The sequence below is a fragment of the Rhineura floridana genome, chromosome 5 (genome assembly GCF_030035675.1).
Source record: "Rhineura floridana isolate rRhiFlo1 chromosome 5, rRhiFlo1.hap2, whole genome shotgun sequence".
In the NCBI taxonomy this organism is placed as follows: Eukaryota; Metazoa; Chordata; class Lepidosauria; order Squamata; family Rhineuridae; genus Rhineura; species Rhineura floridana.
The window spans coordinates 159267240-159293330 of NC_084484.1; the positions used below are offsets into that span (position 1 = coordinate 159267240).

At 40.1% G+C, this 26091-nt stretch overlaps 1 protein-coding gene across 2 annotated transcripts in view; it reads left to right on the forward strand.

The window, feature by feature from the left end:
* The window catches only part of RDX (radixin), a 50726-nt gene extending 26830 nt beyond the window's left edge, over nt 1-23896 (forward strand). Inside the window, exons 5-14 of one of the 2 annotated variants that reach the window (XM_061628626.1) lie at nt 2178-2452; nt 2905-2988; nt 3483-3629; nt 3904-4000; nt 6341-6504; nt 12028-12158; nt 14780-14940; nt 16223-16315; nt 17316-17558; nt 21534-23896. In XM_061628626.1, coding sequence (XP_061484610.1) covers nt 2178-2452; nt 2905-2988; nt 3483-3629; nt 3904-4000; nt 6341-6504; nt 12028-12158; nt 14780-14940; nt 16223-16315; nt 17316-17558; nt 21534-21698 — 1560 coding nt within the window. In that variant the 3' untranslated portion in view covers nt 21699-23896. The remainder of the gene's footprint in view (nt 1-2177; nt 2453-2904; nt 2989-3482; nt 3630-3903; nt 4001-6340; nt 6505-12027; nt 12159-14779; nt 14941-16222; nt 16316-17315; nt 17559-21533) is intronic. The other variant, XM_061628627.1, reaches the window with a different exon arrangement.
* Nucleotides 23897-26091: the final 2195 nt, after the last annotated feature.

The following is a 26091-nucleotide window of genomic DNA, read 5'->3' on the forward strand; positions in this document are numbered from 1 at the left end:
AGTTTTACAAGTGTGAGATTTGTACCAGATTAAACACATCATAATTGCAAAGTTTAGAAATCACTTTCTTTTAGAAGAAGAAATGCACTTTCATGTGGTCGTGTTAGCTGACCAATTTGATATCCTCAGTTTAGAACATCCATCTTTTCCCCCAGTAGAGTAAGCGACACGATCTGCCACACAGGGCCTTCTCTCAATCCCGCTGACAAAAACAGCTCAATTGGCGGGAACCAGAGAGAGGGCATTCTCAGTGGCGGCCCCCACTCTTTGGAACTCTCTCCCACAAGATCTACGGCACGCCTCTTCCCTAAATACATTTCGTAAAGCCTTAAAGACCTGGCTCTTTCAACAGGCCTTTGGGACTTCCGGGGAGGGTTAACTGTTATGATCAAATGCCTTATACCCTTCGTTATTATTATTGTTGCTGCATTGTCCTATTTTATTATTGTATTTTATTGTATTGTATTTTAACTCTTTATGTACGTCACCTAGAGTGGTCTTTGGCCAGATAGGCGACATATAAATTAAATTTATTTATTTATTTATTTAAGCATTTTAGTGACTGAACTGATGTACTCTGAAAGCCATGCTGTAAGCCAACCTAACTTAGATACCAGATCAGATGCCCATTTTCTTTTCTTACTTTTTATGGTGGCCAACTCCAAAGAAGCCCTGTTGTGAACTCTCCGACCGATCCCAAATAACAGAAAAAAGTAATGTGCTGTGCTGATCTTGTTTTAGGAGGGAGGAAGCAACAATATTAAAACAGTTGATATAGTTCAGATAGTCACTTTAAATACATTTGATATACTTTGCAATTTTAGTGAAATCTTCTATAGTAAATCATTTTCTTTTGTTTCTGTGAATATGTGAAGTACAGCAACACTTTAGAACACACAAAAAAGCTCCAAAAACAATGGTGGAATAATAGCACTGACTGTTCTGCAGAATAGTTTCCAATGGACATGAGGAGTGTCTCAGTTTGCACAAGATAAAACAGTGGGAGGTGAAATATATTCTAGCAAAATTCTAGGTGAAATGTATTCTAGCAAAATTCTATGTTTTTAATTGACCGTGCCCATGTTTCCTTAAGTGGAGTAGTTTAAGCATAGCAGGCTGAAAACATGCATGTTGGGCAGGCTAAGTTTGTTTTTTCCAACAGCTAGAGTCATTCCTGAAGTAGCAACATATTGTAATCAGTCTGATTTTACATCAAACTGCAGTTTCAGATTCAACTGTTAATGCGCCCAAAATAGAAATAAAGCAAACCTCCAGTTTGAAACACAAAAGGCTGTTTTCACCATCATATGACATTGACCAATAAAAAGGCTTTGAAATTAATAAAAATAAAGTTGACATCGATTTCTAGGATGAGTAATGAGAGAAATCTAATTTTCTCGGTTAGATTCTGTGTAGAAACAATAGTAACACAGGAATGAGACAAAGTAAGAGCAACACCCAACAAACATACAAAAATGTAATTCTCCATCTTTGGAGATGGCAGGTATTGCCACCACTCATCATATGCTCAGAGGCGCATGTTACCATATTCTTCCAAGCTACACAGCAAGTGAATTGGGCTGTGAAAGACCAACCCAAATTGTGTTTCCACAATTGTGTTTGCTCCGCTGGTGCATTCACTATAGGTGCCCAATTTCCCTGCTTTTTAAAGTTTGAAAGAAATATCTGTTGACTATAGGTATGTTCTTATACCACAAGGTTTTTTGCCTGTTAGTGAATAAATAGTTAAGAGCTTGCCACCAGATATCAGTTAATGCACTTTACTTCAGAAATCTGGTGAACACAGTGCTCATTAGTTCATCAATATTTGGCAATATTTCTGCTGGTAAACTTTTAAAACTACACCTCTATAATGTAAATCTTTAAATCTAAAGTTGATTTCACTAAATCAACCTGCTGTATAGGTCGTCAGAACGGAATACGTATAATGAAAATTGGAGTAACACAAAAATACAATAAGGACATTTAATGGCTTTATGTAGCCTCTGAAAGCTGTCGTGTTTTCCTAATTCCTAATTATTTAAATGTCTGCGTGAATCACAAGTCCTTCAGTGTTGTGCTTCCTAGAGTTGAATTGCAGTATGTAACAACCAGTGACTAGATTGCTTTCCTGACACTCTTATATTCTTCTTACCCTTCTACAAATTCCATTTCAGGTAACGCAGCAAGATGTAAGGAAAGAAAATCCTCTTCAGTTCAAATTCAGGGCAAAGTTTTTTCCTGAGGATGTGTCTGAAGAGTTGATTCAAGAAATAACTCAGAGACTGTTTTTTCTGCAAGTCAAAGAAGCCATCTTAAATGATGAAATCTATTGTCCACCTGAAACTGCTGTCCTGCTAGCGTCTTACGCTGTTCAAGCCAAATATGGTGATTACAATAAGGAGATACATAAGCTAGGATATTTGGCCAATGACAGACTTCTTCCTCAGCGGTAAGTAACTTCTATGCTACATCAAAAGTCTGGCAAATTCTGTTGGGTATATCACATCAGTTTGATATTAAAGCATGTCTAGTAGCCTACACTATTGGTCTTTAACTTGGCATTTAAAAAGTCCATCCCAGAAACTGTTTTCTTAACTAGCTTGACTAGTAGCATAAGCTAAAGCACTTTTTGTTACAATTGACCTGTTTATTTATTTATTTATTTATTTATTTATTTATTTATTGTTTTAGATCTTTGTAAACTATCTCGGATGCTGTGAATACAGTTGATGGGCAGGATATTATAAAGCTTTCTAAAAAAATTTTTTTTAAATGTTGGTTGCTGACTGCAGCTTTAAAACCGCCCAGAGAGCTTTGGCTATGGGGTGATATATAAATACAATCAATCAATCAATAAAAATAGTAAGACAAACTTTTCATGATTATTCTTTATTTTGACAGTGTTTTGGAACAACATAAATTGACAAAAGAGCAGTGGGAAGAAAGAATACAGAACTGGCATGAAGAACACAGAGGGATGTTAAGGTAATTTCCCTAGTATAATTATTCTTACTTGAATTTAGCTGCCTACAGAATAAGTGTCTGTAACTGAAATTTATTACTCCAAAGAACCATTTTAGCTCACTCCTGTACGTAACTAGCTTAGCTTTTTTATAACTTTTCCCTGCTTCTATTTTAAATCTATAATAAAAATATAAATAAAAACATTGGGCCCAATCGATTAGTAAGTAATTGGTTTCTGTTAAGACTACAATCCCATCTGCATATACTTAGGAGTATGCTGTATTGGAATTACTGGGAATTACTTCATAATTGAAATAGATGGAATTGCTGTAAGTTCTATTGAAATTGGTGGATGAAAATGCACAAGGAAGCATTTTGCATCCATTGATTTAAATGGGACTTCGTCGAGTATAACTTTTGTATAGCTTGAACTTATGATCTTTACTGTTTCTGTCTACAGTAAATATAAACCTGCATTTTACCTGATTTTAAATTATGCTCTTTTCATTTATCAGAGAAGATTCTATGATGGAATACCTCAAAATTGCACAAGATTTGGAAATGTATGGAGTCAACTATTTTGAAATAAAGAACAAAAAGGGAACTGAGTTATGGCTTGGTGTCGATGCTTTGGGTTTAAATATTTATGAACATGATGATAAGTAAGTAGTTTTAAAACTCTTTTGATGCTCTTGAAATACTGTCCAAGGATCAAGGATTCTATGTACAATTTTAAAGCGTGGGGTCTTAGGAAACTCTGAGCTGTAATAGTTAATTTGGGTGGAGGAGAAGAACCTGGTAGATGGGTGGTCTTGCCTTTGGATATGGGAAGATGAGATCATACATTGTCCTTTCTTTCCATAACTTATATTTGTACTTTAGCTATGGTTTTTCACAAGGCATGTGTGATTAAGGCTTCTTTCATGTTTACTAAAGGTTGACTCCCAAGATTGGCTTTCCTTGGAGTGAAATCAGAAATATTTCATTTAATGACAAAAAGTTTGTGATAAAGCCCATCGACAAAAAGGCCCCTGTAAGTAAATCTTTTGAAATTCAAATTTAAGCCTGAAATATCATTATAGGGCATCTCTCTTACCCTATCCTGTCTAGTTCTTAATTTTCTGAAGAGTTTGCTTGCTTTATCAATGTAACTTTTGCCATATTTATGTGTGAATTTCTCAGTTGGATTGGTTTTACTTACTTATGTCCCAAATGTTAATCTTTCCCTGTAGGGTTAAAACTAATCCATGTCTCCTGTTCCCCATACTTGCACTATTGCTGGCCACTTTCTTTTGAATTAGAATTATTAAACTCAGATTGGTTTATTAATGCAGATTATGTTCATCTTGGCCTATCACAAGTAAATTGTAAGTGAATTCTGTTTGGTCTTGAAATATAAACTTAAGGTCTTTCTGGTTAAGACCAAGATCTAGTCCAACATTCTGTTCCCAACAGTGGCCTGCAAATATATAAATATATTGCCCCCAGAAGTGTCCAGCTGGGCTAAGGAGGATGATAACTATCTCCCGTTTGTTCCAAAAATGTGGTAGCTCCCGGTATACTGCTTCTGGATACGGAGGGTCCATTTAGCTATTACGGCTAATAGCCACTGGTTTAGATTGCTTTTAAAAAATTGGACAAACTCATGCAGAATAAATCTGTCAACAGCTATCAATTCCATATTGTTGGAATGAATTCCATAACATAGTTTAATAGTCGGCTTAGGGTCAGTGATGTGGGTTGGAATTTTTTCCAGTACTTTATATTTCCATGGAAAAATTTCTGTTTCATAAATTCATCAGTAACAACGAATGTCAGTTGAAAATGGAATATTAGACAAGTTTAGCAGTTTCAAAATTGTCATTAATGCTTCCCATGTGATTATCACTAGAAAGTATGTGAACAGCAGATCATGTACAGTTCTTAGGGATGTGAAAACATTATTAGTGAGTCAGCAGTTTTCACTACCTTTGTTTAAAAACAATGTAAGAGATGTACATACTATTGTCTTTAAATTTTACAAGTATTCCTTTAAAAAGTTTTTTATAAATACTCCAATAAAAATTTCTACATAATATTTTTTATTTATTAACATTTATATACCTCGATTGTAAAGACCTAAGTGGTTTACAAAAGATACTATAAATTATCAGTAAAACAGTTAAAAATTAACATTTTAAAAACTAATTAAAACCAGCAACAGACAAAAAAAGAATTAATTAAAACACATCTGGATGCATCTGGATAGGCTTGCCTAAACAAAAAAGTTTTAAGTAGGTGCCAGCGAAGGCACCTGCCTGATGTCAATAGCCAGGCACTGCCACACTAAAAGAATGATTTCTTACAAGTGCAGAACGGATATTATGCAGCACCTGTAACAGTGTCTGTTCTGCAGATCAAAGTGATTGACTGGGCATATATGGGTAAGGCGGTCAGACCAGTAAACTGGACCCACTACTACAGCATCCCTGGTAGGTTGCCTTCCAGCCTCTGCTCAAAAAGGAGAGTTCACCAACTTATGAGATAGTCTGTACCATTGCTGAACAGTTTGTACCATGTTCTACCTAATGTTTAGTCTAAATCCCTTTTCTTGTATTTGAACCCATTGGTTTGGATCCTACTGTCTGTACTGTAACATTTTTCCCCACTCCCTTTCTATTCTCACTACATTAGTATATATACTTTATTCATTTTTTTATTAAACTAAAGAGCCCCAACCTCTCTATGCTTAAGCATAGGCAAGGCTGTCCAGTTCCTTGATTATTTTAGTAAACCTTTTATGATCCCTTTTCAACCCCAATACTCTTTCTGAAATGGATATTGGAACTGCAGTGCTATTCTTAAATGCAGCTATACCATAAAGCATCTCCTTTTAATTCTTAACATTGAGATTGCTTTTTCATTGCTGTAGTATACTGAGTGGACATTTTTTACCATCACTAAAGATTTGTTTTCGGTGTAGCTATACCCAGTTTAGGCCCTGCAGTCTTAATGTAAAGTTGCAAATTTTCTTGTCTCCAATGTATGTAACTTTCAAAATTCCCCTCGGAGTTTCCTCTGCCATTCTGTTGCACAGATATCCAGTTCAGAAATCCTTTTAGAGTTCTTCCCATTCTGGTTGGGATTTCATTATTCTTAATAATTTGGTGTCCTGTGCAAACTCAGTTCTTTCACTGATCACACCTAATTCCAGGTCATTTTTTAATCTATTCTGAAACATTTAATGACTAGTCCCAAAGATTGCTTTCTTGGAGGGTCGTTTGTGAAAGCTGGAATCTCATTTAAGAAGAAGCTAAGAGTCTGTGTTCTTCATAAACCTGTGTTTCTGGAAAATAAATGGGATTTCAGTAACGTTAAAAATGTTTTTCATTAGGATTTTGTGTTTTATGCACCACGTCTGAGAATTAATAAGCGGATATTGGCCCTGTGCATGGGCAATCATGAGCTATACATGAGAAGGAGAAAACCAGATACCATTGAAGTTCAACAAATGAAGGCACAAGCTAGGGAAGAAAAACACCAAAAACAGTTGGAGAGGTATGATATTGACACTTATTTATGAACAGAAGTTGGGGTTCTCTTGTCATTTAAAATTGTCTTCCAAAAACACTAGCACATCTGAACTTGAGGCAGACTTGAAGAGGAAAAAGTTTTACCGCATTAGGCTTTGTTTTTGCCCTCATGGAGAGAATTCTCTGAAAACAATTATTGCCCTTAAAAAATCAGTGCTAATAGTGCAAACTATTGTTGTTTCAGTATCCTACTTAGACCTGTTATGCATGGAATATGCAGTTCTAAGCAATGACACATTGGATTCATGAATTATATAGCGAGAAGGAAAGGATGTTTGTCAAAACTCCTGGTTTTCTTTAGCCCTGGGTAGTGTATATGAAAGCTCATGTACTTTTCTAGCCTTGTGTCACAACTGGACTTGTCCTCCAGCAAAGTGCATTGAGAGCAGGCTGCCTACTTAATTGGAGTCTGATAGAGTACTAACACTTTGGGGAAAAACAAGCTGCGTGTACTGGCATGTTTACCACATGTTTCCCCAGTGACTTCAGAAGATTTGTTCTAGGTAAGCTGAGTATTAACACTGGAATTACTGTTAGTGAGCGCAGCCAAATATGTAACTGCCACTTTGATGTTACCATGAGTTAGCTACCATAAACTGCCGGTGTGCAAACGCTCTCAGTAGAGGTAAGGAGGAGATTGGGAGAGGGGGGGGACCCAAGTACTTAAGCTTCACAAGTTGGATCGGATGTTAGTTGTCTTGAATTATTTTATGAAGTACCTAATACTGTGTTAGTGTATATCATAAGGATGATCTGTTCCCAGTACAGTATTTCAGTATTACGTACTACCTGGCAAATTACAAGTACTTGATTGTCGTGTAGAACATAGGAGTCCTGCTGGAGGAGACCAAAGGCCCATCTAGGCCAGCATTATGTTGTCTCAGAGGCCAACCAGATGCCCATGCGAAGCCTGCCACCCTGGGCTCCTTTAGGCAGGAAGGGCAGGATGTAAACTTGAATAATAATACTTTAGGAGCGTTATCTTAACATTGCATCATTCTGATCTTCAGCTAAAGTGTTTGCCTGTTACTCTGTTTAATTTCAATTTCCACCTTGGCATAATGCTGTGAGTTGGACCTTGGTTCTTTTGGACACTTAGGATAAAACTTTGACCTCATCGGCCAGAACAAACCTAACTTATTGCAGCAGGGCTTCCACCCAGTAAATCATGTAATGACTTGTATTGTCAGAATAAATTTGGCATGCTTGGGTAAATGGATTTTCTGATGCACTGTAAACTCAAGATGAGTATCACTTGCTACTCTGCTATATCGATGCCTACATTTCTTTAATTTAGGGCTCAACTGGAAAATGAGAAAAGGAAGCCAGTCTTAAAACTCTAACTTTGGCTCCTGATGTCTCTTATTCCCTTAGCCGATCATCAGATTGTTCTTCCTCTGATGAAAAGAAGGATGATTGCACACATTGGAAACTACAACTTAGCTCCAAGTCGTTAATCTTATCTCAAGTGCCATATCCTTGTCAACTAAACCGTTTTAATAACCATAAACTCTCTAACATCAAGACATATATCCAGCATTTTCTGCGAATTCAGAATTTAAATTAATTTAATTCCAGAGATCTAATTAAAGCAGAAATCCTGTCTAAAGCATGCTCAGGTATGTCAGTTCTACTCACATTCAATACCAGCGAAACCGTTACCTTACTTTTAAAGAGAAGACGCTGTTTTAGCAATCTGGATATAGGGCTCCACAGACATTTTATTAATGTAGCCGCCCCATATTCTCTAATACCGGAACGTCCTGCTTTTAATTCGCAAACATCTCCAGTCAACCACTTGGCTATGACGCCAGAGATATCGGACACTGCTGTCCCAGGATATACTGCTTTAATCTCTGATTCCCAAATAAATAAGACAACCTTTCAACTGCAAAAGACTACGGCCTATAAGACATCAGGGAATTTTGATGATAAACAACTGCAATCTTCCATTTTTTTGGATAAAAACATCGATGATTTAATATCTAAATTCCCCAATTTTTCTGTTGATATCCAAAGTGAGATCATTGATAATTTACAGAACCTTCTCTTAACTCTCCAGAATAAGCTTCCCATCTCTAATCCTGAGATGGTTGTTGCAGATACTATGTTGACTATCTCCCCAGCATTTCCTTCCTCAACCATGGAGCTTGTAGATGCAGAATACCTTAAGTCTATTACTCCAATTGCTGAGCCATCTCAATCTCAACACTGAACCATTGAGCAATGGTGGCCTAATATTTATGGAACCCCTTTAGCACCAAATGGATCCAAGAATGAACAGGCCAATAGTATGATCGTCACTCCAATATCAACAATTTTAGGACAAGGAAAATATAATCGTCCAAACACTTCTCATCACTTTAAGAATTTTTGTTTGCCACGTTGCCTAGTAACTCCTACTGGAGTCTCACAAAGAACCGAAAACTCCGTTTTGAACATACCAATACATAGGAATTATTCAACGTTACTTTTTAATGCGAGATCAGTAAATAACAAGACGGCTTTCATCTATGATCTGATTAAAGATGAATGCGCTGATTTCGCATGTATAACCGAAACTTGGCTTGAAGACTCAGGTGGAGCTAATCTAAACGGCCTCTGCCCTCCGGGATACGCTGCTCTTCACCAACCGAGACTAGACAATCGAGGGGGTGTGTGTAGCCTTTATTTATCGCGAATCCATCTTGTTATCTAGATTACCTTACAAAAATTATCCAGGTTTTGAACTCCTTGGCCTAAAGCTTGGTTATCAGGATCCTATTGTAATCTTATTAATTTATCGTCCTCCTCACTCCCCAACTGATTCAATGTCGGAACTGTTTGATTTAATCTCAGGACTGATGTTGGAATCCCCCAAACTTTTAATATTGGGAGATTTCAACATTCATGTAGACTCCCCTTCTCTTCGATCAGTACAAGATTTTTTGACTATGATGTCCCCACTGGGGTTACAGCAATTAGTACAGGCCTCAACTCACACTGCAGGCCATACTCTTGATCTCATTTTTCAATCACACCTAGACTTAAACGATTTTCGTATAGATAACATTACGATCTCTCCACTACTATGGTCTGATCATCATCTGATTCGATTTAAATTATCAGCATCATTTTCGTCTCCCAGGATTATGCCTCCTACTAAACTATACCGCCCTAAAAGATTATTAGATCCTGATACGTTTATAACCAAGCTTAAAAATTATACAAGCCCGTCTATGGGAGTGCACATTGATATTGTGACCAACTCATGGAACAATATGATGACTGAGATAGTGGATGCAATAGCTCCTCTCCGTCCTCTGAAAACAACCAGGTCTAAATCCGCCCCTTGGTTTTTGAGTGATCTTTTGAAAATAAAACGTTCCTATCGATGTCTAGAAAGGCGTTGGCAAAAGACAAAAAGTCCATCTGATCGAATACAAGCAAAGAAATTTGCCAAATGCTACGCCTCGGCCAGACTGACAGCCCAAAGACGTTTTTATTCGACAGCAATTGCCTCAGCGGGAAACCAACCAAAAGAACTTTATCGCATAGTAAATGGTCTTCTGCATCCGCCTCAATCTGCTTCCCACTCAAGTTTATTCCCAGGCCCGTTGCCAGGAATTTGCCACATTCTTTGAGGCAAAGGTTGAACAGATCCGATCTACCTTAGATCATACGGAGGTGACAGACGCAAATACTGTCATATCAGAAACGGTCTGCCCTTCCGTCTTTTCCACTTTCCAACCTGTTCTCCCGGATGACATTCCTCAGTTTCTCAGCAGAATGAATCCAACTACCTGTTTACTTGATCCATGCCCCTCCTGGCTTATAAAAACATCAAAAGCTGAATTGGCAAATTGGCTTAGTATAATTGTTAATTCTTCTTTACAACAAGGCCGCTTACCTGAATGTCTGAAAGAAGCTATTGTTATACCACTATTTAAAAAACCCTCTCTTGATCCCACAGTGCTTAATAATTTCCGACCGGTGTCCAACTTGCCTTTCCTGAGTAAAGTCATAGAAAGAGCCGTAGCTACACAGCTACAAACGTTCATTGACACCATCGACTGCTACGACTCCTTAAAATCAGGTTTCAGGCCAAATCATGGGACAGAAACAGCCTTAGTCGCATTAATTGACGACCTTCGGCTAGAATTAGATAAGGGTAATCTGTCACTACTAGTTCTATTAGATTTATCAGCCGCTTTCGACACTATCGATCATGACATCTTGCTAGGTCGTCTCTCGGAAATTGGACTTAAAGGCATGACCCTACAGTGGCTCCGCTCCTTCTTAGAAGGCAGACTTCAAAAAGTTGCCCTCGGGGATTACTGTTCAGAACCCTGGCCTTTAAGATATGGCGTTCCGCAGGGCTCTGTCCTATCCCCGATGTTATTTAACATTTATATGAGGCCTCTAGGCAAGATCATTCAAAAATTTGGAATTCATTACCATCAGTATGCGGACGATACACAGCTTTATTGCTCTTTTTCACCAAATGACAAAGAGGCTATTCTTCCTCTTAACTTATGTCTCACGGCAATTCAGAATTGGATGACCAGAAACAAATTGAAGTTAAATCCAGAAAAGACAGAGGTCATCCTGATTGGAAAAAGTTCTCCTCAAGAAACTGAATTTTTACCATCACTGAATGGAATACTACTCCCGCTGAAGACTCAAGTCCGTAGCTTGGGCATAATTCTGGACTCAAATTTGACCTTAGAACCTCAAGTTGCGGCTTCTCAAGAGCTGCATTTGCCAAATTAAAGCTGGTCCGCCAACTGCAACCATTTTTAGGAATGGCTGATCTAAGAAAAGTAACCCAAGCCTTGGTAACTTCGCGGCTGGATTATTGTAATTCCTTGTATGTTGGACTCCCGATTAGATCGCTTCGACTGCTCAAATTGGTACAAAGAGCAGCGGCAAGGATGATCACAAGAACTGGCCCTTGGACCCATACCACGCCTCTTCTATATCATCTACACTGGCTCCCCATAGAACTTCGACACCAGTTTAAGTTACTGGTTCTAACATTTAAAGCCCTACATGGATTAGCACCGGCGTATTTAGCGAACCGTCTCTTTAAATTTAAAACCCATCGACCCATGAGATCAAGTGCCGAATACACCCTTAGGGTTCCATCAACTTTTACCATCTGCCAAATGGCCGTTAGAAAACAAGCTTTTTCTGTCGCAGCACCTACCTTTTGGAACAATCTACCACTTGAGATACGGCTCTCTCCCTCCCTTATGGACTTTCGTCGTCGGACCAAAACTTTTTTATTTTATCAAGCTTTTAATTGTTAAAGGGAAATGTCTCTGACTTTTTAGTAATTATTGTTATACTTTGTTTGATTCTGTACTAATGAATTATTTTACTTTGTTCACCGCTCTGAATTTGGATTTTCTGAACTAGAGCGGGATATAAATCTGTAAATAAATAAATAAATAATAAATATCACTTGCTACTCTGCTATATCGATGCCTACATTTCTTTAATTTAGGGCTCAACTGGAAAATGAGAAAAGGAAGCGGGAAATAGCAGAAAAAGAGAAGGAAAGAATAGAGCGTGAAAAGGAAGAGTTGATGGAACGACTAAGACAAATTGAAGAACAGACCATGAAGGCCCAAAAAGGTAAGGACTTTCATCGTACCTTTTTGCTTTGATAAATAACAGGCTTGGTGTGTGTTAGAAGGCTTACTCTATTGTGTTGCTTACTATGTTAGACTGCAATCCACTACACGGTAACCTGTGAGTAAGTCCCATTGAACCCAGTGGAGCTTACTTCTGAGTAGACATGTATTAGATTGCAACCTTGGTTTTAGAAAGTTGACTGCTAGCTTCGTAATGCATGGATTTTAACTGGCATACTATTTTAAACTCCAGCATTGTGCTCGTTTTGCTTTTGTGAAATTTATGGACAGTGGCATAAAGACCTTATATGACATTGTGAAGAGTAAGAATTTACAGTGTCTAATGCTGATTCTGGATGGTCATTTTATAAGAAATTAACAGCTTAGATTAAAACCATATTCAGTTATGTTATGGCAAATGCTTCATATAATATTCTGCTGCTAGGTGTGCAGTAAACTTTAATTTCTGAGTGAGTTGTTTACTGGATTCAAAAAATAGATTTGCCTATAAACCACAGTTGTGGTAAAACTGAAAGAGGCCCATTTTAATTAAGATTTTTTAATTTACTTGATATTGAAAAACTTTTAATCTCATTTGTGTAGGTCAGATACCTAAAATAGTATTAGAAATCTATATAAATCATATCCAAAGGAAGGGGGAAACAAAAGCAAAGGGAGAAGAAAACATGAAAGAAATGTAATAAATATAAGCCCCTACCCATAATGAGGTGCTCCATTTTCCAATCTGCTAGAAAAGTACAATCGGATTGGATTTACTTCTGTCCCATTTCTGATCTTTAAAAATAAAGTCTTGGTATTTGCCATGGACTGCGAAGAAGACAAATAATTGGGTGTTAGAACAAATTAAACCAGAACTATCACTAGAAGCTAAAATGATGAAACTGAGGCTATCATACTTTGGATACATAATGGGAAGACATGATTCACTAGAAAAGGCCATAACGCTGGGAAAAACAGAAGGGAGTAGAAAAAGAGGAAGGCCAAACAAGAGATGGATTGATTCCATAAAGGAAGCCACAGACCTGAACTTACAAAATCTGAACAGGGTGGTTCATGACATATGCTATTGGAGGTTGCTGATTCATAGAGTCTCCATAAGTCGTAATCGACTTGAAGGCACATAACAACAACAAAACAAATTGTTAAATGTATTGCCTTTTGCAGGATTTCATACAGCTTTTTCCTGGTACAGCCAATTACCCTTGTTGAACTTGATTTTCTGAATCATAGCACAGCTATCCAGTGGTGTGACTTGACTGGTTCCTTACAGTGAACCATTTTAATGTTCTCCTGTCTCTTTTAATAGTTTACGCTAAGACGCTAAGCCAGTAATTCCCAAAACTGTGTGCTTCGTGAGAACTGCAGTGTGCTGCAAGAAATAAACAATGTAATTAAAGGCGCCTGGGAACCCACAAAAGGCAAACGCAAACCGTACTTTGCTGATTGAAACTTATGGCAAACTAGGTTTGCCCAAACCTGGATGTTGGAGACGGAATGAGTGCTGAGTTTCATACATTGTACAGTTCAGGTCAGAATACTTGGAAGAATTACAAAACATTACAGTCTACCCATAACTAAAAAGCTTTTTTCCCACCAGCATGTGCAAGCCTGGTACCTTTAAAATTAGATACAGGTGCTTGACGATTGGTATTTTTAAAAAAATCCTTGAAGGAAACATAGGAAGTTGTCTTTATGTTATGCTAGACAATTTTCCATTTAGTCTAATATTGTGTATTTTAGCTAGCAGTGGCATTCCAGGGTCTCCATCAAAGGTCTTATCTGTTTCATTTAAGTGGAGATGCCTGAGCCTGGGGTCTTCACCATGCACAGCATGTTCTCTGTTAATCTTTACTGCTTTAGTTCCTCCATGTGCTTGTGTGCCTACTCTGCCAACATGACTGCCATATATTTGTTGAACTGGCTTTTATATCTGATTTTTCCCCCTTTTATGTCTGATACTTTTGTTCTCCTGACAAAAAAATATTGACAGTTTTGACAGTGTATTTGCAAGAGTGCCAATTCCTTTTGTAATCTAGGCAATGATTTTCTTGAATATCTTGGGGGGGGGGAATTAAAATGCATATGTATGTATCCTTTCAAGTAAGCAAGTTCTACGCCGACAGGGTAAAGTGGAGATAACGTGGGAATAGCTGGTTGTCTGGTAAAATTAACATTGAATTATAATCTGACATGTTTGAGTTGCAGTTCAAATAAATCTGGGGACCTAGTCACCTAGGTCAATCGATCCCTGCAGAAAGCAGGATTGAACCCGTGTTCAATACTGCTTGGTCATTATCTCCCCACCCCCGCTGGCCAACTTTGACACCCACCTGTCAGAGTTGGCCTGCATTGTTGTTGGGAGATAAAGATCTAGCCCACCCATGTCCTAGATCATCTCTGTTGAAATCAATTGACACCTCCTGCTCTTGCTCCTTAGAAGGTAATGAGGAATTCTTTAATTTTTGCAGTCTTTTATTGGCAATCCAGGCCAGCCTTTGAACTTACAGCTGTTTATCTTGGTATAGCACAATTTTAGATGATTAAACTGCAGGGAGAAATCTGATCATTCAGTTGTTTGATCTTTTCTAAACTTCTGAGCAGAATTGGAAGAGCAGACAAGAAGAGCTCTAGAACTGGATCAGGAACGAAAGAAAGCAAAAGAGGAAGCAGAGCGACTGGAAAAAGACCGGAGAGCTGCAGAAGAGGCAAAAGCTTCTCTGGCAAAACAGGCTGCTGATCAGATGAAGAATCAGGAGCAACTAGTAAGAAATTACAAACAACCTGATTATGTTAGAACGTAGTTTGTTAAAGTTTATTAAAAGAGTTAAAACGGAGGCATTGAAAGAGGAAACTAAATTATGGAAACTGTGCAGGTTCATAACCATATGATGTCATCTAATCACAAAAAAGTAGATTCATGTAGTTGCTGCTCATCATACTGAGTTGTACTGTGCCAAGGGAGATAAAAGTGAATACCACATTTTGAGCCAGAGGGTTGGATCCAGAGAAAAGTGCTGGCTTCTCTGCACCCTCTTCCCCCAATAACCCCCCAAACCCTCCTCTGAGCTCCACTCACAAAAGTTGTCTCTACCCAAGCTTTAGGGAACCCCTCAGCCACCTGTGCTGTAGCCCACTCCTTTCAGCAGGTTCCCCCAACCCTCGGGAGAACCTTTTCAAGGGCTCCAGGAGCTATTTGGTGTGGCGTAAGTGTGGCGTAGTGGTTAAGATGTTGGACTACAACCTGGGAGACCAGGGTTTGAATCCCCACACAGCCATGAAGCTCACTGGGTGACCTTGGACCAGTCACTGCCTCTCAGCCTCAGAGGAAGGCAATGGTGACCCCCCCCCCTCTGAATACCGCTTACCATGAAAACCCTATTCACAGGGTCTCCATAAATGGGGATGGTCTTGAAGGCAGTCCATTTCCATTTTTCAAGAGTGAGGAAGTTAGCTTCTCCCAGTCCCCTTACATCTCTCTGGATCCAACCTACTTTGTGTTACAAAGAACATTGGAACTCAATAAGTGTTGTTATATCATCACCATCCAAGTGGTGGCACTATCCTTATGGAATGCTTTTTTTCCATGGAAGCCTTCCTGACTCCTTTTCTTCCAAGTTCTGGAGTCGCATGAAAAATGTGTTTGTTTTGCCAGTCTTCTTTTTTAAAAAAAGTTTGTATGATTGACATTAACTGGGTCAGTATTAAGGGACTATTAAGTGGCTTTATAGTCTTACTGTTTTCTTGTTTACCTATGTTAGTTTTGAATGGTTGGCTGCTCATTACATTAAGCTTATGAAAAGGTGACTTACAAGTTTCATACAAAATGAATCTTCTAATATTTAGGCAATTAGCCTTTGGGGTAATATTTTTAACACTATTTAGTAGTCCTGTACTGCTTCTAGAGATTAAGGTTATAGTGCAGAAATGTTTGCTAATTTACCTGAAATCTCAAAATTATGTAGAGTAGTTCACAGGTTCATCTGTATTGCAGACCATTACATGAGGTTGCCGTAAAATTAATAACATTTTCTTTTTCCTTCCTAGGCAGCAGAACTGGCTGAATTCTCTGCTAAGATTGCACTTTTGGAGGAGGCCAAGAAGAAGAAGGAAGAAGAAGCGTCAGAATGGCAACACAAAGTAATTATTTTTATGCACTAAAGGTTGGATTTGTGAATGGGCAAAGCATCCTGAACTGCGTGCCAGAGCCCAGAACAAGGCATTTCCAACAATAGATGTCAAATTCTCTGCTGGAAAATGTTTTTTTAAACCTTTGTCAATCTTGTTTGTAATAATAGTCTCCACCGCCCACCTCCAGTGTGAGAAAAGAGCAATACTCTGGCTTGTACAGGCATACCCCGCTTAACGTTGCCTCGCTATAACGTACATGCTCCATCCATCCCCATACCCTGCTTAACGTCACGCGCTTCGCAATAATGTATACTTTATTGGCATGACGCCGCTGCCATCTAGTGGTGATTGCGTGCACTACAAGTGAAGACAATTGGTTCACTTAACGTTTATTTTCGCTTTAAGTATACTCTCCGGTTCCATTGCGAACGTTAAAGCGGGGTATGCCTGTATATGCACTGTTCTTCTCTCCCTGGGTAGAAAGAATGATCTGATGCAATACAGATTCATCCAAACCTGGGAAAGATACAGATACCTTCATAAACGTACGTGTACCCAAACCTTTTATTTATTTCAGCAGTTTATATGTCTCTTGACACGCAGGTTTCTAAGCATCTTTACCTATTCTTTATGCTTTTCTGAAATCTCAGCCTAAATGAGTGTCTTATTTTTCTCCTAGAGATAAAGACAGAAAAAGCTGTTCTGTCATACTCTATCTAATCATTATGATGAGTGTTTGGGGTTCGGAGATGTATTGCAGATCCTTTGTATCTGTTGACCACAACTGACTTAGTAATCAGAAAAAAATGGCTGGCTGATGTATAGAGCTGCTTAAGTTGTCTTCTGGTCTGCTCTTGAGACCTTGAACTGTAAAGACTTGGTCTGTAAAGAGTGAAAAGTATGGCAGCTCAAGTGGGTTCAGTCCTATTGACACCAACCTGTTAGTCTGGCAGCTTTTGGTTCTTTGTGGACCACAAGTATTGAGTAATGTTTATTGCCACCATTTTAGGCTTTTGCAGCTCAAGAAGATCTGGAAAAGACCAAAGAAGAACTGAAGACTGTGATGTCTGCTCCGCCCCCACCTCCCCCCCCACCTGTAGTTCCTCCAACGGAAAATGAACATGATGAACAGGATGAGAATAATGCTGAAGCTAGTGCCGAGTTGGCTTCTGATGGTGTTGTGAATCACAGGAGTGAAGAAGAGCGTGTAACAGAAACACAGAAGAATGAGCGTGTCAAGAAACAGCTCCAGGTAATGTAGGCCACAAGCCAGAAGGCACTGTGCTTGGGGGTTATATATGTCCATCAAGATGATGATTTTTCTCCTTCTCTCCCCAACACTCTCAGCTTCTCCCAATGTGGGGGTGGGGGTGAATGTAGGGGGACGTTTCTGCTGAACTTGTAGAGTTAGTCATTCAGTTCAGTGGACTGAGCAATATTACACACTACTTTATAAAAATCCATAATATATACCTTCACGCATCTTTTTATAAGGAAGCATATTTTCAAAATTTAACCTACATTTTGAAAAATGTAATGGGAGAACAGCTTATCTGTTTTGCTCTATGAATTTTGTTTCAAAACTGTATAGACTTAAGAATAAAAGTAAATCTGCAATATTAATTTTCATGTAGAGGAACAGGTTTGTGTTTAGAATTACTGGCATTTTGCCATAAACACACAGGGCTGCAGTATTCCATTTGTATGTTGAACATTCAACTAGTTAACACTGCTTTAAAAAAAGCTAGCTAAAATCATATTACATCTTAATTGAATCTCTTGGAGTGGACTATTCTGCTGAGCTTCCTTTTTTGTTGAGCGTCCTTTTCAGTGGTCTTTAGGCCCTTTTAATAATGCATGAAAAGACGCTGTTTATTTTGGAAGGACATCAGAACCAATAAGTGATCTTCCGGACAATATTGTTGTATGAATATTGTTGCAATATTGTTGCAAGTATAAATCTATATGATACATTGAGAAGCAGATGATTTTTTTCGTCTGGGCATAATATAATTTTCCTTCTCTCAAAAAATAAATGCCTTAGCCTGCCTACATGTATCTGTGTCTTAGGACAGCCTGGGCAGTGAATTTGTCACCTCCTGTTGTAATTCTTCCCAAGAATGCGAATGAGGAATTGTATATGTGAAAGACTTAAAAACTGCTTTCTAGAAAAAATATTCCAAACCATGAGTTGCTGTGGTTTACAGAAATTCCATCTCTGTCACCAGGAAACCACTCTGTCTTGGAGCTGGCTGTGAGGGCCTGCACCTAGTGTTGGGCCAAGGAGACAGCAAACTAGGGTTGCTGCTGGTGTACCGTCCACCCTGCTGCCCAGCAGCTTCTCTGACCGAGCTGGTAGAGGTTGTTTTGGCTGTGGCATTGGAGCAGCCCAGAACGACAGTCCTGGGTGATTTCAATATCCATGCAGAGGCTGCCTCTAGTGTTCTGGCTTGGGACTTCATGGCCTCCATGATGAACATGGGGCTGTCTCAAGTTGTTACTGGCCCAACACATAGGGCAGGGCACACCCTCGACTTGGTTTTTGCTCCAGATGAAGGAAGGGGTGGTCTGGAGATGGGGGGGTAGATGTCACCCCATTATTGTCATGGTCAGATCACTTCCTGGTGAAGTTTAGACTTATGGCTCTGATCCTTCCCTGCAGGGGGTGGGTGGACAGATCAAGATGGTCCGCCCCCGAAGACTAATGGGATCCTCTGGATTCCTGAATGCCCTGGGGGAGTTCCCAGTAGATAGAGCAGATGACCCTGTTGAAGCCCTTGTCATGCTGTGGAACAGCGAGGCACGTCGGGCTTTCAACACGTTGCCCCCAAGCGCCCTCTCCAGCACTGTGGAGCCCGGCTTGCACCTTGGTACACCAGTAAGCTAAGGGCAATGAAACAGGCTGGACGACAGCTAGAGCGCAAGTGGCAAAAGACATGCTGTGAGGCTGATCAGGCACGAGTAAAACATAACCGTGCCTACTGTGTGGCGGTGAAGCCCACTTCTCTGCCTCCATCGCATCCTCAAGTAGCTGTCCAGTGGAGCTTTTCCATATTGTCAGGGGTCTGTTGACATCAACTCCAGGAAATGGAGTCTTAGACCCTTCGGAGGCCCACTGTGAATTGTTTGCAAGGCACTTTGAGGGTAAAGTTGCTCGCCTCCATAGCAGTCTTGATGCCCAATCTACATATACTGTAGTCCCCAATGAGGTGTCCAGTGCAATGTCTGCTACAATTTCTTGGGAACAGTTTCAGTTGATGCGGCCTGATGACGTGGACAAGGTGCTTGTGATGATGTGGCCAGCAACATTTCTTCTTGACCCTTGCCCTTCTTGGCTTATTAAAGCTTGCCGAGGGGGTTTGACCGAGTGGATCCAGGGTGTGGTCAACACATAATTGCGGGAGGGAGTGGTTCCAGCTGCCTTGAAAGAAGCGGTGATTCGACCACTCCTGAAAAAGCCCACCCTGGACCCATTGGTTTGTGACAACTACCAACCGGTTGCAAATACCCCCTTTTTAGGGAAGGTGATTGAGAGGGTTGTGGCGGAGCAACTGCAAGTACTCTTGGATGAAACAGATTGTCTTGACCCATCCCAGTCTGGGTTCAGGCCTGGTTATGGGACTGAATCAGCCTTGGTCGCCCGATGGATGACCTTTATTGGAAGAAGGACAGGGGGAGTGCAACCCTGTTATTCTTACTTGATCTCTCAGCAGCTTTTGATACCTTTGACCATGGTATCCTTCTGGGCCGACTTGGTGAGATGGGTATTGGAGGCACTGTTTTACAGTGGTTCCGATTCTATCTCCAGGGTCGTTCTCAGAGAATAGTATTGGGTGGCTGTCTTTCGGCCCCCTGGCAGCTGTGCTGTGGGGTGCCGCAGGGTACCATCTTGTCCCCCATGCTGTTTAACATGGGAGCAGTCATCAGGAGCTTTGGGGCGAGGTGTCAGCAGTATGCTGATGATACGCAGCTCTATTTCTCCGTAAGATCTGAATCAGGAGAGGCCGTGCAAGCCCTGTACCGCTGCCTGGACTTGGTGGTGGGCTGGATGAGGGCCAATAAACTGAGTCTGAATCCTAGCAAGACGGAGGCACTGTGGGTTGGTGGTTCCCAAGTTCGGATAATTGGTCAGTTGCCTGCTTTGGATAGGGTTGTACTGCCTCTGAAATAGCAGGTCCATAGTCTGGGGGTGCTCCTGGATCCATCTTTGTTGCTAGAGGCCCAGGTGACCTCCGTGGCTAGGAGTGCCTTTTACCAGCTTTGCTGGTGAGACAGCTGCGGCCGTTTCTGGACCGGGATAGCCTGACCACTGTTGTCCATGCACTGGTAACCTCCAGGCTGGATTACTGTAATGCGCTCCGTGTGGGGCTGCCCTTGAGGTTGGTCCAGAAGCTGCAGCTGGTGCAAAATGCGGCGGCAAGACTGATCACTGGAGCAGGGTATTGCCAACATGTCACCCAGATACTGAAAGAATTGCATGGGCTGCCCATTTGCTACGCGGCCAAGTTCAAGGTTCTAGTCTTGGTGTACAAAGCCCTATACAGCTCGGGACCAGGATACCTGAAAGACCATCTTATCCCTTACATACCCAGTCGATCACTGCGCTCTGCAGGTGAGGGCCTCCTGCAGATACCATCTTATCAGGAGGTTCATTCTGTACAACATAGGAAACGGACCTTTAGTGTGGCAGTACCTACCCTGTGGAATTCCCTCCCTTTGAATATTAGGCTATCTTTTCGGTGCCTTTTGAAGACTTTTCTTTTTCAACAAGACTTTTAAGTTGAGAGCTATCCCAGTCTGTGTCTGTGTTAGAATTGCTTAATATGTTTTTCAATAATTAATTTAACCCTTTTTAAAAAAAGTTTTAAGAATGTTTTTAACGCTGTTTTAATGTATTTTAAGATTTGTTTTTATGATGTTTTAAAGTGTTTTTAGTGCCTTGTTTGCTGCCCTGGGCTCCTGCTGGGAGGAAGGGCGGGATACAAATTAAATAAATAAATAAATAAATAATAATAATATTTTAAGTGCAAATTGCTGAGAATAGTCTACTACAGGAATATATCCTTTCCCTCTCTGCACTTGTATGTCCCTTGTTTTTTATATACATACTGGCTGTTTGGTTGGAAGATTAAGGCATAGGCTCAGTTAATCCCGTGCAACAAACGAAATGTTGAACTTGACAGCTAGAAGTGGCAGTGTCTAAACTTGCAATTCTTTTGTTCAATAGGCCCTGAGTTCTGAGTTGGCCCAAGCCAGAGATGAAACCAAGAAAACCCAGAATGATGTGCTTCATGCAGAGAATGTTAAAGCAGGCCGTGATAAATACAAGACTCTTCGACAGATCCGACAAGGCAATACAAAACAACGCATTGATGAATTTGAAGCAATGTGAGAGCTGTTACTTTGCATATATGTTCTTCATTAAGCTTGAACCACCAGCAGAGAAATGCAGGCCTTTCCACATGTGAAATGAACACCCCCAACCTTGCCAAAGCATTTATACCAGTTTGTGGTTAAAACGCATTACATGAAAGTTGTTCAACAATAAGGCAGCCTGTCCGCTATGGCTCTCCTGGAGTGGTGGTGGCCGTTTCCATGATTTCATATCACATGTTCCTATTCTTTGTCCTCTAAAGGACTAGCACAGTCTTATGCTGACAAAGCTGTTAACCTAAACATTGATGATTTGAAAGAACGCTAGCTTTTCCCTTGTAACAGGCCACAGTTTTTGGCATGGGTGCACTTTGGAATGTTCTTTTCATTTTAGGAATTTGCAAGAACTTGCTGAATTTATCATGGGTTTTAGTGGTGTTTGTCTCTTGTTAGGTGGTGTTCTTTGGAGTTTCACGTCCTGTCATCATTGATGGTTTTCTTTGCCTACCTGTTCACAAAGGTCTAGATGCAGGTAGCTGTTCCAGCATACCTTTTTTTCCTTAAAAAAAAAAGTGGAACGTTACCTGTGGAAAGTCTTCTTTTTAGGTCTATTTTACTGAAGTCTTTAATTTTTTTTTAAAAAAAGTAGGAAAAAAATAAACTCTCAAGTTCTCCTCCCGTTGCGTTTTATTAGCTGTCTTATGAATTGCACTGTGGGAAACCTGGACCTTTCTGGCAAGGGAGCATATGAAAACATCAGTCCCGTGAAGGGGACAGTATCCTACCTCACTACTATATACATGATTACTGGTCCTTCAGACACCATATTGAAATGCTAACTGTATTAAGCTGGATTCTTCCATAACTAAACACTACACAAATCTAGGAGCCTTTACTCTTTAAATATTTTGATCTATAACAATGTAGATTTATAGCATTCAAACAGTGTTCAGCTGCCTTTTTGTTGAGTAAAATTGTGCATCATATATCTTCCGCCTGGAACTGGTATACTATCCAATGAGAGGGTGTGAAATGTTTGAGCATGTATTCTGGGTTCCTTTGTAACTAAGTTAATATTGCTATGAGGCTCATTTCTCAGTGAAGTCTGTGCATAAACAATGCTGCCTTGCACTCGCTTTTAGGGCCCATTTGTTTTTCAGGGAATCCAGTCACAGGAATTGTGGCAGAACAGGGGCAAATGAGTTGCATAAACAAACCTTTAGGTCGAAGTTCAGCATACACCAAATGAATATTGAACATATGTTTATAACAAGCATTGACTCATACTTACCTGGTGCTCTTTGGAATGACTAAAATTGGCATGCGGAGTTTGAGGACCATGTTTATAGAAATGTAACTGAAATTATGTACCATTTTTATAAATCTTTAACTAGTAGTTGGGAGAAAGAAGCCCTTTCTCTGAGGATGGTTCAGCTAACTCTTTGGTATTATGCACTCAAAATTTACACTTTCCTATTCAAATGGCTGTTTTATTAAATATCTGTACACAAGTTCCTTATGAAACCCTGTTGAGAGTTGCCCCCCCCAAAAAAAAATTTAAGGGAAATCTGTAGAAGGAGGGCATCACAAAAGGGACACACATGCACACACTCTGGTAGCTAACCTGGCACAGACTGGTGTGCAAAAGCTGTACACATGCTCAAATGTTTGCCCTGGGCATTTCTGCTTGCAGTAGGAGAAAATAGGGTGGATGTCTTGCACATTTTTCATGCAGTGAATCATGAGACCTGTATGTCCAAAGTGTTCAATTTTTTTGCCATAGCAGGTGAAATGCAGTGTATGGCTCTCTCCTGAAATGTGTGTGCATGCATTGACATGCCAGACTATCAGTGTAAGGGAGAAAAATACATTAGATTTGCTGTTCATAATCTACAATGTATAGATTAGAATTTAAATTGATCTAGTCCATATATAAAACTGTGTGAATTTTTCTAAGCAACCAGGAATTAACATCTGTAACAAGGTTTTTCACTGTGAACAAAGTGGTGGTGATGGTTGTCACCATCTTTTGAGGAAACACTTATTGATGCAGAGGCATTAAGAAAATACTTGGTGAAGTAATTTTCAACATGCTTCCCTTCTTCCCCCTCCCCTACTTAGCATCATGTTTTGTGTTGTAAAAATTAAGGTACAGTTAAATAACATCTATTATTTTGGATAACATTCATTGGCTAACAATAAAGAGACTACAGTTCATTCTTTTGAGGTTCATTGTTGTTATTTAATCCATCTTTCCCAAGCAAAATTGTTTGGTTTTGTTGTAAAATCCGAATTTTCATAGAATAGTTTATGAATGTCTGAAACATACATGACAAAGCTTGTAAAAGAAATACATTAAAATGTAAGCAGAAATTACACCTTAATAGGGAAGGAGCACGAGCTGTTCTCCTGCACTTCCAAGGAAAAGGGGTAACTGCAGGTTCAAAAAAGACTAATCATTGGCACAAAATTGCTCTTGAGGGCAAAGAGCTGATCCAAACTGCAGGTGCTCATTTGGTGACGTCTGCAGCTTTTCCTTCGTGTTTTTCACACAGTAACCTGAGTGGACTGATGAGTGCCTACATGCTTGAATCTACTCCATTTTTGCCACATGGAGATGTATGAGCAGTACAAGATCTCACTAAAAGTGCCACATGCAGAATTAAGGGGGAGTTCATCTGAATGTCATTGACTTACAGTTGTGCAGAAATCTTGACTTCACTTGTTCATTTTTTAAAGCTGTGTAGTTTGAGAAATTCAGAATGCCTAACATAAGAACATAAGAAGAGCCTGCTGGATCAGGCCAGTGGCCCATCTAGTCCAGCATCCTGTTCTCACAGTGGCCAACCAGGTGCCTGGGGGAAGCCCGCAAGCAGGACCTGAGAGCAAGAACACTCCCCTCCTGAGGCTTTCGGCAACTGGTTTTCAGAAGCATGCTGCCTCTGACTAGGGTGGCAGAGCACAGCCATCACGGCTAGTAGCCATTGATAGCCCTGTCCTCCATGAATTTGTCTAATCTTCTTTTAAAGCCGTCCAAGCTGGTGGCCATTACTGCATCTTGTGGGAGCAAATTCCATCGTTTAACTATGCGCTGAGTAAAGAAGTACTTCCTTTTGTCTGTCCTGAATCTTCCGACATTCAGCTTCTTTGAATGTCCACGAGTTCTAGTATTATGAGAGAGGGAGAAGAACTTTTCTCTATCCACTTTCTCAATGCCATGCATAATTTTATACACTTCTATCATGTCTCCTCTGACCCGCCTTTTCTCTAAACTAAAAAGCCCCAAATGCTGCAACCTTTCCTCGTAAGGGAGTCGCTCCATCCCCTTGATCATTCTGGTTGCCCTCTTCTGAACCTTTTCCAACTCTAGAATATCCTTTTTGAGATGAGGCGACCAGAACTGTACACAGTATTCCAAATGCGGCCACACCATAGATTTATACAACGGCATTATGATATCGGCTGTTTTATTTTCAATACCTTTCCTAATTATCGCTAGCATGGAATTTGCCTTTTTCACAGCTGCCGCACACTGGGTCAACATTTTCATCGTGCTGTCCACTACAACCCTGAGGTCTCTCTCTTGGTCGGTCACCGCCAGTTCAGACCCCATGAGCGTATATGTGAAATTAAGATTTTTTGCTCCAATATGCATAATTTTACACTTGTTTATATTGAATTGCATTTGCCATTTTTCCGCCCATTCACTCAGTTTGGAGAGATCTTTTTGGAGCTCTTCGCAATCCCTTTTTGTTTTAACAACCCTGAACAATTTAGTGTCGTCAGCAAACTTGGCCACTTCACTGCTCACTCCTAATTCTAGGTCATTAATGAACAAGTTGAAAAGTACAGGTCCCAATACCGATCCTTGAGGGACTCCACTTTCTACAGCCCTCCATTGGGAGAACTGTCCATTTATTCCTACTCTCTGCTTTCTGCTTCTTAACCAATTCCTTATCCACAAGAGGACCTCTCCTCTTATTCCATGACTGCTAAGCTTCCTCAGAAGTCTTTGGTGAGGTACCTTGTCAAACGCTTTTTGAAAGTCTAAGTACACTATGTCCACTGGATCACCTCTATCTATATGCTTGTTGACACTCTCAAAGAATTCTAATAGGTTACTGAGACAGGACTTTCCCTTGCAGAAGCCATGCTGGCTCTGCTTCAGCAAGGCTTGTTCTTCTATGTGCTTAGTTAATCTAGCTTTAATAATACTTTCTACCAGTTTTCCAGGGACAGAAGTTAAGCTAACTGGCCTGTAATTTCTGGGATCCCCTCTGGATCCCCTTTTGAAGATTGGTGTTACATTTGCCACTTTCCAGTCCTCAGGCACGGAGGAGGACCCGAGGGACAAGTTACATATTTTAGTTAGCAGATCAGCAATTTCACCTTTGAGTTCTTTGAGAACTCTC